The 12,318-nt window shown below is 34.5% G+C and overlaps 1 protein-coding gene across 1 annotated transcript in view; it reads left to right on the forward strand.

Moving 5' to 3' along the window:
- Window positions 1–12,318, forward strand: part of LOC150095506 (cytochrome P450 3A8-like) — a 93,453-nt gene that overhangs the window by 26,382 nt on the left and 54,753 nt on the right. Inside the window, exons 3-5 of the mRNA XM_090410695.1 lie at window positions 1,082–1,134; window positions 6,801–6,897; window positions 8,055–8,171. Coding sequence (XP_090266821.1) covers window positions 1,082–1,134; window positions 6,801–6,897; window positions 8,055–8,171 — 267 coding nt within the window. The remainder of the gene's footprint in view (window positions 1–1,081; window positions 1,135–6,800; window positions 6,898–8,054; window positions 8,172–12,318) is intronic.

Raw genomic sequence — 12,318 nt, forward strand, 5'->3', positions numbered from 1 at the left:
TTTGACTACTTCGAATCAAATTTCGGGTGGGTGTACCCAAACCCCTCCAAAATTCTTGATGCCATCCAAAAGAAGGAAATCCGAATAAGTGTTCACACCCCTCTCTGTCTCTCTCTCTCTAATTACCCACTTCAGTCACCTTTTTCTCGGACATTCCATATCTTTCATATGCATCTTCACTTTCCTTTCTGCCTGTAACCACAAAAGCAACTGCAAATCGCCTGAACCAATTTTCTCTCCTCAACTTCCATTCCTTCTACCTGTGTGTTTTGGAACATCGTTCCACAGAGTTAATCGTACATTCTTAATTTTTTCACAAACCAGGGTTCTTGTTTAGTTTTATCCGTACTCGAAAATACTTTAATTGGGGTTTCGCACCTTCCTTTGTGGGGGAGTGAACTCGTTTTGTGTTTGTGAATCCTACCCGAAGAAGATTATAAACCTATAATGCATTCGTGTTGAAATACGCTAAGAACGCGATAATGAGCTATTCCTATCCTAATGACAAAACATGGAACGTTTAGAACGATTGCAGGCCTCCCTATGAAGCTTATGATTTCAGGCATAAAATTCATTTACCATCAGGATCACAGCTTATTAGAATCAACGTCTTGCATGTTCTATACATTTGATAAATTCAGCTGAATAATGCTTTTTTATTTTCCGCTTTGTACTTATTTGATTTTTACCTTGCGATCTTTTATGTTGTAACTTTATATTCTTCCTTGAAACTTGCGGATCGTTTGCAGATCCACAAAAATAATCGGTGTTGCGAGGATAATAGGAGTATATCTCTTTCTTCAGGATATATATGACTGTTGTTTAAATTTTTTGATCCTATTTGAAAATTCTAAACGTTTTTATCTTCCGCCTCAACGTGAATTATTAGACTTAATACAAAAACATTTGATTCTACATCATTTGATTATGATTCTAGCTATAATGAAAACGTTTTATATCTTATTTATTATCATAAGTGTAATAAAAACTATTCTTCATAAAAAGTCCTGTTATTTTGTTAATCACTAATTATACTAAGAGATATTTTCCTTATTTTAATTTTAATTTATGCTTTTTGTAGGAATTTCATACTAAACAACTGAAATTATACCGGAAATACGGAAAGATTTTTGGGTAAGCATAAAATATATTCATTTAAGTCTTTTTTTTTTCAGGTATTTATTTATTTATCGTATGGCTTGTACACATGGTTAAAAGACAATATGATATAAAACACATTACTACAGATAAGATACACATATATGATAAAAAAATAAAAAAAATAAAAACGTCTACATTCAGGCAAATACAAATATGAAATTTATGACAAGCATCAGATAGAAGATTAGTCATATTTTAACAATTAGGTTTTTAATCCAGATGATCGCCTCTGGTGATAGGTCAAAGATATCATTAAAGTCACCTGGATATGCTGTCAGCTCGCATTCCTGTACTATATGAATGGTTTGTGTCTCGGCTCCACAGGGACAGTGGGGATTTCGCATCTTACCCCACTTTGAAAGTGAGTCTCCACATACACCATGGCCTGTACGAATCCTGTTAGCCGTCGTCCATATATTCCTGGGAAGGTCAAATCCAGAAGGTTTTTGGAAGATGTTTATGTGATTACGAACTTCAGGTGATACTGCTTGGGACCACAGTACATCCCACCTACTCACCATACTGTCATTCTGGCTAAGAAGATTACGGGCAGTTTTTATGGTAGGTCTTCTGGATTTTAGTCTATTAGATAAGGCATCTGGAATAAATTTATGTATTGGGAGATTTTGGTTATTTAAAATTATTTTATATTCACGATGCAAGGCTTCCTGTCCTCGCTGTTCCGGAAGAGCAATATGGCTCAAAGTGGAGAGTCATTGTAAGGGTGTACTCCTAATGAAACCTGTTATTAAACTCAGAGTGGAGTTAAGTTGAGTATCTGGTTTATCGACATGGTAGCTATTGAGCCAGACAGGAGCACCATACTCTGCTGCACTGTAAACTAGACCCATTGCAGTGCACCGCAGATTTGTGGCAGTTGAGCCCCATATAGTACCACAAATCTTCTGAACTATGTTATTTCTGGTGCGAACTTTAGCAGCGATATTAATCATATGCTGTTTATATGTCAGAGTTCTATCCAGAGTTATTCCCAGATATTTAGGTGTTCGATTAAACGAAATTAATGTTCCATCAGCATATATCTCTGGTTTTTGATTTACATGTCTATTTTTCAGGTGAAAGAAAGAGCATTCAGTTTTACCAGAATTTGGCGTTAATCTCCATTTTTTTATAGAACTGCCATAAAGCCCACAGATCATTTGTCAATATTTCTTCAGTTGTTTTGATAGACTTTTTGCTGATCGCCAAAGCTAGATCATCAGCATAAGCAAACTTCCTGCTGGCTGTTTCAGGAATATCTGCGATGTATTGACTAAAAAGCAGTGGTCGGGCACTGAGACCTGAGATAATCCATTCTTAAGCACTGTCTGTTTACTGATGCTTCCTCTGGTGACTCCCCTGAAATATCGATCACACAATAAGTTGTTTAGGAGATGGTCCAATATTTCACAGGGGATGACCTTAAGAAATTTATATATGAGTCCCTCCCCCCAAACAGTGTCGTAAGCCGCTGTTAAGTCAATAAAGACTGCAGTAGTCTTCAGGCATCTTTGAAATCCTGCTGCAATGTAGGTTGTTAAGCTGAGAACTTGATTTGTGCAGCTGCGATCTCTTCTGAACCCTGCTTGTTCTATTGCAACACCTTCAAAACTTTTATCACTGATCCTGTTCAATAGTAGTCTCGCCAATAATTTTGTAGATTGCACTTAAAAGGGCTATGGGGCAACAGATTTCAGTTCTGTCTGCTGTCTTACCTGGTTTTAACACAGCAATGATTTTTGTCCTTTTAAATTCTTTTGGAACGCAGCCACTTTCAAGTATATCTTTAAATAACTTAGCCAGAATAAGGTCCACAGTGCTCCAGAAATTCATTAAGAATATTGATAAATCCAGGAGCCTTCCCCACTTTGATGGTTTGAAGAGCCGAGGATATTTCCTCACACGAAAAAGGCAAAGAGAATTGTTGATTCTTTTGAGTTAAAGACTTCATAGCCTTTAGTTTGAGTTTTACCTCTTTAGTATATTCTATATCTATCGGAGCTGTAGAAGGAGAAACAATATGAGCAGATATCTGTGTTTTTCAGGTTTCTCCACTTGTTAGCAATCGCCTGTTACTCAGATTCCACTCCACACGATTCCTCCAAATATCATCCCGGAAGCCACTTCTGTAAATCGCCCTATCAATGACTCTTTTCCATGTAGCCCTTCGTCTTCCTTTTCCTCCTTAGAGAGGATGACCAGATCATAATTCTCAATTAAAATCGCTCTCCTCTCATTCTCGGGAAGTGCCCATATTATTTCAAGCCACCGTACGGGTAGCGCTCATACTTCCTCTGAAGTAATCCATTTCCACAACCTCTATTTGTTTGACTAAACGCAAACCTGAATATATATGATTAATGACCAGGCAGGTTATTATCTTTCATTACTTGCTCAGTTTGTGCGAAAAAAATATACAAAATTATATGAATATTATCCAAGAATATTTTGTGCAATCTTCAAATTAACATAATAACTCCTACCTCAGTTCGAGAAAACTGCCTTTCGCACTTTCTTTTGTGGTGGAGTGATCACGTTTGTTTTCGTTTTGTGTTTATGAATCCTACCCAAAGAAGATTATAAACCCACAATGCATTCGTGTCGAAATACGACAAGAACGCGATAATGCGCTATTCCTATCCTAATGACCAAACATGGAACTTTGATATCTTTGATAATATATTCTCTACTTTTCTTCTTCTTCTTGGGTTCAGCAATGATGTCTATAAAAAAAAGTTAAATTTACAAAAGTGAACAACAGTAATTTGCTTTGTGTGTAATCCGTGTAAGGTACCGACTAGGTATTGAATAGGAACTAAATTTGTTTATTAACTACATCAAATTGCTAACTGCTTGTCACATAATTCAGAAACAATCTAAACTGATTTAATACTTGTCACATATTTATAGTATCATACAGAGAGCAAGTCATAACAAATACATGTTCCTGACGATGTGTACTGTATTTGTAAAATCACTTGAAAGTGCGCTTCCGGCAACACTTTGCTTGTTAAGACCTGTCGTCGGACTTCAACACCCATCGGCTGTAGCTTGCATTTTGTACGTTTCCTTAGTAAATAAAGCAACAATGACGATTGTTACTTAAGATATACAGCAGTGTATATCATCAAAATGTTTCAGAATATTTTTTTTGCAGCACCTTATTTTTTCCCTTTATGCTTTCATCGCCCTCTTACTTCAATTCAACGCCCCGTTTTGCTCATGAGGCCACTAATTCCATGAGCGCCCCCCAAAGGGGTCGGTACCTCCCACTTTAGGAACCGCTGCTCAAGACGGACTGAACTTTCAGTTCATCAACTGAGGAGGGTTCAAATGCACTTAATTTATTCTGTTTTGAAGTCTTTTGACTTACAGTTACAAACTGAAAGTTAACCTTCTCAATGGAACAAACTAGAAACAGCTGTCATAACTTCTGCTATAAACCACATCAGTAAACATGAGGAAGGAAAGAAAAAAACATGGATAACGCAAGAAGTGAGTGACCTTATCGATGAGAGAAGAGCATGAAAAAGATGAGCAAATGAAGAAGAAAGACAAAGATATTAATCAGTGGATAAAAGAATCAAACTATTATGCAGGAGAATGGATAAATAGCCAATGCACCGAGACAGAAAGGTCACAAAAAAGACAAAAAAACAGAGAGACGCATTCCTGAAAATGAAATAACTTAATGAAAAAGCTAAACGAATACAATCTAATAACACTAAGGATAAAGACTTAAACGTAATCAATGATAATGAAAAGATAAATGAGAGGTGTGCGGAATATTTATCAAATCTCTATCATGATGATGGGAACAAATCAACGACTTACGACACCTTAAGTTATGGGCAATAACAGGACCACTCTAACTATGAAATAAAATACAACACATAATGAAGAAACTACGTAATAATAAATCCCCTGGGTGAGACAGCATACCTACAGAACTACTGAAAGCTTTGACGGGTTAAATTAACACCTACTTAGCACATCTATAAAACACTAGAATCACCGGAATCTTTTATATCTCTCTGCAAACTAATTCCAAAGAAAATAATGCAAAGATTATGGAACTGTGAGCCTAATCTCTCATGCATCTAAAATCACTGTTTACAAGGAAATCGAAAGAGCGTTAACTGATGAACTAAGCGAACGACAGAAAGGCTTCAGAAGAGGAATGGGAACCGTTAATGTTATCCTGGAACTAACAATATTAATAGAATATGGAATAAGATCATGTACACAAACTTATAAAAATGATTTACTTCCAAAAAAATGCAGTTGTTTAAATCTAAGACTTCTATTGTGAAATTAAAAAAGACGTCATTCAGGGCAGCATCCTTTCATCAAATTTGATTAATATTTACAGTGAGGCAGTGATGAAAAACAAAATATAAGAATAAATATAAAATAACACAACTTTACATATGCTGATGATACCATTCTAATTGCAGAAAACAGAAACAAATTAATCAAATTACTGCGTCTTCTGACTCAAGAGGGTAAGGATTTTGGCGTACATTGAAATGCAAAAAAGAACACATTTATGAGAATCTCAAAAGAGAATAGACACGAACAAGAAAATTTCATAAACAATATAAAAATTCAGTGTACAACAGAATACAAATATTTAGGTAGCTTCTTTACTGCAGATGTAAAACAAGATAAAGAAATAAAAATAAGAACTGCCATAGCTAAAGATCCTTCTGGAAAAATAAAGATCTGCTGAAAGGTTCTGTGGGTATAGAGATAAAGAAGAGAACGATAAGAACATTAGTTTCGCCAGTTTTCACATATGGAAGTGACACCAGGGCATTTTCAGAAGAGATGAAAACCCAGACATCGTAGTGTAGGAAATGATCCAGAGAAAGATGAGTCTAGCAGGACATATATTGAGGTGATCAGCAGGACAGAGGACACTAATAGGTTTAGAAGGAAAGATAAGTGAAGAGGATCAAAAGTTTAAAAAAACGAAGGGCATGTTTTTATGATATGAGATCATGTGACCATGCTAAAGCAAAACGTGCTGCCAACAGAGAAGGCTGGAAGGACATGGTGCTGCACCCTCGCACTGAGGAAGCTAGATAATGATGATGATAATATCTCAGTTGTTTGCTACTTAGCAAAATCCCTATAATACCCCGCTACTTGTGTGCGAAAGTAGTTGTGGGAGAGAGGAGAGAGAGAGAGATTGAATAAGGTGAAGAATAAGAAGAAGAATAGAGGGACTTTCGAAGTATCACCTTTGGACTTCATTAGTTACTAATTACACGACACGTTTCTGAGCGCTGTTTGAATTTAAACTCAGACACAAATAAATAAAATAAAATAAGCAGAAAATATAGCTTTTCATCAAATTATTTTCTGGTGGGATGGGAAGATGACACTTTCTTGAGAGACGTAAGGGTACGATGAAAGGTCGCCAGATGATTAAGGGATTTATCAGAAAAAAATGTAGGATGATTCTTGATTTATTTAAATTCGTTTTCTGAGGTGAATTTCATCAATAACTTACTAGGTTTCCAAATTTTTACGTAATATCACCACGGCAGCCGGATGTGTATTGTTTTATAGAATATTTAAGGAGTCTAAAGTTTTTTTGTGAGGAATAACAGTTTTATAATTTTGTTTTACAGGATATACGAAGGTAGACGTCCAGGTCTTATTCTTGCCGAACCTGATCTCATTAAAGAGATCTTAGTCAAGGATTTTAATGTCTTCATAAACAGACGGGTAAGTCAAAAGAAATAGCTTTTGTAATCTGTCTTAAACCTCGAGTTGTAATAGCACTCACAGAAGAGTGGAAAAGTATCCCACAAGAACTGTTTGATCATCCTATCCGGTCCATGCAATCAAGATGTACGGCTGATTTGGCTGTTAATGGAGACCATACGTCCTACTAAAAATTAACAAAAGCGTTTTTTGATATTCTTGTTTTTATTCTTATTAACATTATTTCACACTGAAATGTATAATTTGTTAAATTTGTAATAAATATCGATTATTTAAACAATATCTCATCAGTTATACCCTATCCATAAACATGGAATATTTATTAATGTATAATGTACCCAATGGTCATAATTATTTCCATAAATTTATAATTATTCGACAGAAACTAAATATCCACTAATTGTTTTGAGGGGTGAGGAAATAAACTAAAATAACACTGGGATAAAACTAAACGAAAGTGAGCTACAATGGATAATCTGTAGAATTCGGTTTTCTGAACATCTTCCACTACATATTTCTTAAATCCCTACTAGCATATTTTTTTTTTAAATTTTACATTTTTATAGCAACAGAAACCGAGTAGGATTTCTCATTTACACTTTGATACATCCACTCTAATCAAGAGAATAATTTTCTCTTGATTAGCTTACATATTTCTTATTTAGCTGCAGTTCACCCTCCGCTTGCCAATTCAAAACTTTCGGGTTAAATCCCCCACTTTTTACAATAAATCACAATACAATACAACCAAACGAATCATAGAACACACCGAGTCCATTCTTGTAATAATTAAAATTAAGCTACTAGAAACAGCATCAATGAGTATACTAAACAGAAATAATACAGGAGAGAAATTTACATGTGGAACAGAAATTAATTTTTTATCCCCAGGCACAACGATCTACTCATTGTTAAAAAAAAATAAACAAAGGTCTGAATAATCGACTAACATTTCTGAAATTTTATTTCGATAAATAAGGTTCCAGTACATCCTACAGTAGTGAACAAATTCACATGCTCAGATTTTAAAGAAAATGTTAATTTCTCACTTTTCAATTATCTTCTGTTGTATTCATAATAAAGTATATTTAAGAATAAGTTAACTATTGTAAAATAATTACTTACTTACTTTAATAATAACTGTTAATATATTTCAGCACCTTTCGTTTGAGAATCCAATAGCTGATAAAATGCTGTCATTGCAAGAAGCAGAAGAATGGAAAAGAATACGAACTATCATGAGCCCAGCATTTAGCACAGGGAAGATGAAGAAGGTAATTAATGTTGTATATTCAGAATTTTTAAAAATCACTGTTGGTTCTTTGTAAATAATTAATCATTAAAATATCACGCAAACTGTCGCAGAAATAGTCGTCTGGGAATGGGAGCAGAGTGGAAACTTAAAATACTAAGATTACCAAGGAAAGACAAATCTCATTATTGTATATAAACAATAACTTGGACATCACTTCAGAATAAAAGTTGGTTCATGTTGAACACTTTCATTATTAATGAACAATTATAGTTTATTATTTTGCTGAGTTACAAAATAAATGCATTACTCATCTTATTATACCATTTTGCATTTAATGTTTAAACACTCGATGTCCTGTCAGAAAGGATCATACAATGGCAACTCGGCTTCATAACAACCCTAATAGTACTGAATGCTCTGAAAGGCAGCTCGTACGGTTATTCCTGTTGCATATTTTGCTATGCTCTTTGTTGTGCATGCTTCAGTTGTTTGTGTGTTTTCTGCCTTTTCCCAGAGATTTTTTCAATGTTTTCCTCCGGAAAACCTTCATTTTCCGAGAAGAGAAGCAACGACACCTGCCTGTGAAACTATTTTGCTCATCTTCTGTTACAAATCTAAAACACGAAGCGTATCGTCGGTTATTTGATATTTTTCCCGAAAGGCAGTTATCGGTTCGAACTGTATTTATCACATGTTCTGTCCATTAGATTAGTAGTACTCTCCTATAGCCACATTTCAAAATACGCTATCTGTTTACTTACTCTCTTCTTGAATATCCAGGTTTCACTTCCATGTGTGGAAACTGGCCACACTAATGTTCTTATCATTCTTTTCTTTGTCTCATTACCCAGGGAACTTCTGACCGGATCTTTATTTTTCCAGAAGGCATCATTAGCCATGGTTATTCTTACATTTATTTCTTTATCTTGCTTTCCATCTGCAGTAAAGTAGGTGCCTAAATATTTGTGTTCTGTTGTATGTTCAATTTTCATATTGTTTATAAATATTTATGGCTCAGATCTGTTTTCGTTTGAGATTTTCTTAAATTTGGTCTTTTTGGCATTTATTTCTAATCCAAACTCTTTACCTTCTTCGATTAGTAGCTGCAGTAATATGATTAATTTGTTTCTTTTTTTTCAGCTATTAGAATGGTATCATCGGCATATCTAAGATTGTTGTATTTTATACCATATTGATACCATATACCACATTGATACTAATTCCTATTTTTTGTTTTTCGATCTTTTTCATCACTCTCTCGTTATAGATATTAGACAAATTTGGTGAAGTCTCAGAGTTAAACAGCCGCATTTTCTGTTTGGAGTAAATCATTTTTATAATCTTAAGTACTATGTCTAATTTATCTAATATATTGAACAGTTTATTATGTTTTACCCGATCTAAGGCCTTCTGAAAGTCTATGAAGCATAAGTATATATAATTCTAATTCTTTCAAACGATCTTTCTATTAGAATTTTTAGTTCGAGGATAGCATTAATGGTTCTCATTCCTCTTCTGAAGCCTTTCTGTTTTTCACTCAATTCACCAATTAACTTTCTTTCAATCTTTTTTGTTAACAATGGTTAAAATAATTGTGGATGGATAGGATATTATGTTTACAATTCTGTAATCTTCGCAATTTTGTGCATTATTTTACTTTGGAATTGGTATGCAGATAGATGTTGTAAAAACTTCAGTTAATTCTATTGTTTTATAGATGTTCTGGATTGATTCCACTAAATAGTCGTTATTTTAGCCAGTCAAAGCTTTTAACACTTCATATGGGATATTATCTCACCCAGGGGATTTATTATTGGGAACATTCTTAATTATGTGTTGTATCTCCTTACTTGTCGGTAGAGTGGTATCTGTTGCTACGTTTAACTTAAAGTGTTGTGAATTATCTATCATGCTACAATTATCAACAACATAGAGCAGCTCTGATAAGTACTTCTTCCAATTATCCTTTCCTTATCAATGCTTATTTTCCTATCTTTGTCCCTCATGCTATTAGACTGTGTATGTTTTACTTTCAGGAATGCCTCTCTGGTTTTGTTCGTATTTTGTAATTCTTCTATCTCGGTGAACTGCCTATTTATCCAGTTTTCTTTCAATCTTCTGCATAACCATTTGATTCTTTTATCGAATGTTTTATATCTTAATTTTTCTTCTTCATTTGCTCCTCTTTTCCATGTTCTTCTTTCATCGATAAGTTCTATTACTTTTTGTGTTATCCATGGCTTTTTGTTCATTTTTCATGTTCATTGATGTGGTTTTTAGCAGATTTTATGCTAGCTGAGTGTAGTTTATTCCACTGATAGGATACAGCAGAACTGAAATATATTCTTTAAGTTCCGATTTTATTATTGGAGTTTGTACCATCTGTAGATCCCGTTTAAAGGGTGTGTTCTTTTAATTTTTATTGTTTTCAGGGCGAATATTCATCTTCATTAAGCCCAATCTATGATCAGATCCACAGTTAGCACTTGGCATCACCTTTGAATTCCGTATTCCATTGAAGGAACGTTTATCGACCAAGATATAGTCTAACTGATTTTTGTATCTTCCTTCTGGACTTTCCCACGTATATCTTCCTGTTGGATTTTGCTCAAAATTCAACAAATAATTTTGAGCAATAATAACAAACAATTTTGCCCAAAATAAACAATTTAACAAATCTTATAAACTTATAAATTGTACCGAGTAACCAGTGAGACGCTTGCGCTTGTTTAGGCTTGTACAGTTCATCGATGCTTAAGTTATCTTGCTGAGGTAGAGTCACAAGTAATCATAAATGTCCAGCCTGTTCCTACATTTATTTTTTAAAGCACTTAAAGATGAAAAACCAGTTTCACATAAACAAGTTGTTGTGAGAGGTAATTTTTTTTTTTGACAAAGTCGGATATTCCTTCTCAATTCCAATCCCAAAACTAATCAATGGCTTTTTGGAATGAATGCTTTGTAAATTATTGTCACAATATATCTGAATCAACTCTTCTTTATTGGACAATGGAAGTTTACATTTTTTCAAATGAAATGTGAAGGAATCCCGAATTCATTCTTGCGTTTCATCAGGATGTGGAAAATACTGCCTTACAATAATTTTAAGAGTGTTTAAGCGAACAATTAATTGTTGTCTGATTTCTTCAAAGTCTGCAATCGTTGCTAATTTTCTTTAAGAAACGAATCTAGTCGCTGAAATTGATCACAGCTGTCCCTTTTTATTTCTCTGTTTTCTTCTCAACATGGAACACACCAACGTTGTCTCGTTGTAATGATAAGTTCCAAATATCCATTTTTTCAAAAATATCAGCTAAATATGCTAATCGTAGAAACCATTCTTAGTCTTGTAGTCTGGAAGAAAGTCGGAACTCTTGGGACATGAAAAATGGCGTACTTCATTGTGGAGCTCAAATGAATGGCACAGAACATTTCTTCGTGACAACCAACATATTTTTGTGTGAAGCACAATCTCTTATGCAGGCAACCCATTTCTTCACAGATAATCAAAAAAAAATAATCGCGAATTCAATGGTCAATATACTTTCATCCAGAAGTCTTTTTAAATCATCAGAGAGAAATTTAGCTATCAGCACTTCACGGTGAAGCCAACAATGAGTGAACTTACATTTTGGTGCAACTTGTTTTATACGACCTGCTAGTGCAGTGATATAAGCTCTCATTGCTTTTGCTCAGTCAAAGTATACAGAAATACAATTTTTCCATTCAAGGTTGTTTTCGGAAAAATACGAATCACTCATATTAAAAATATCCTCACCCTAGTAGGCTTACAAAATAAAATATCTTCAAATATTTTACACGCACAAAAACAAGTAATTGAGCAAGCCTAGCTACGTCTGTCGACTCTTCCACTTGTATTGCAAACCAAGTGCTACATTGAATAGCTTGAACGAGTTGGTCCTTATTATTACAGGCCATATCTTTAATTCTCCTAGAAATTGTCGTTTGACAAAGGGATGGTTCTGACAAGGTTTGCCTCTTCGACCAAACATACAAGAAGCTATTTCTTCCGCTGCTTGAAGAATGAGTGACTCGCCTATTGTGTGAGCCGGAAAGGCTCACACAATAGGCGAGTCACACGTAGTTACTGCTGAATCCACCTCTTTACTCACATGGGATGATGACGTATTCGTAGATGTAGAAGC

This window comes from Typopeltis vanoorti, chromosome 20, assembly GCF_054136105.1.
Source record: "Typopeltis vanoorti isolate ZY-2024b chromosome 20, IOZ_Tvanoo_1.0, whole genome shotgun sequence".
Lineage (NCBI taxonomy): Eukaryota > Metazoa > Arthropoda > Arachnida > Uropygi > Thelyphonidae > Typopeltis > Typopeltis vanoorti.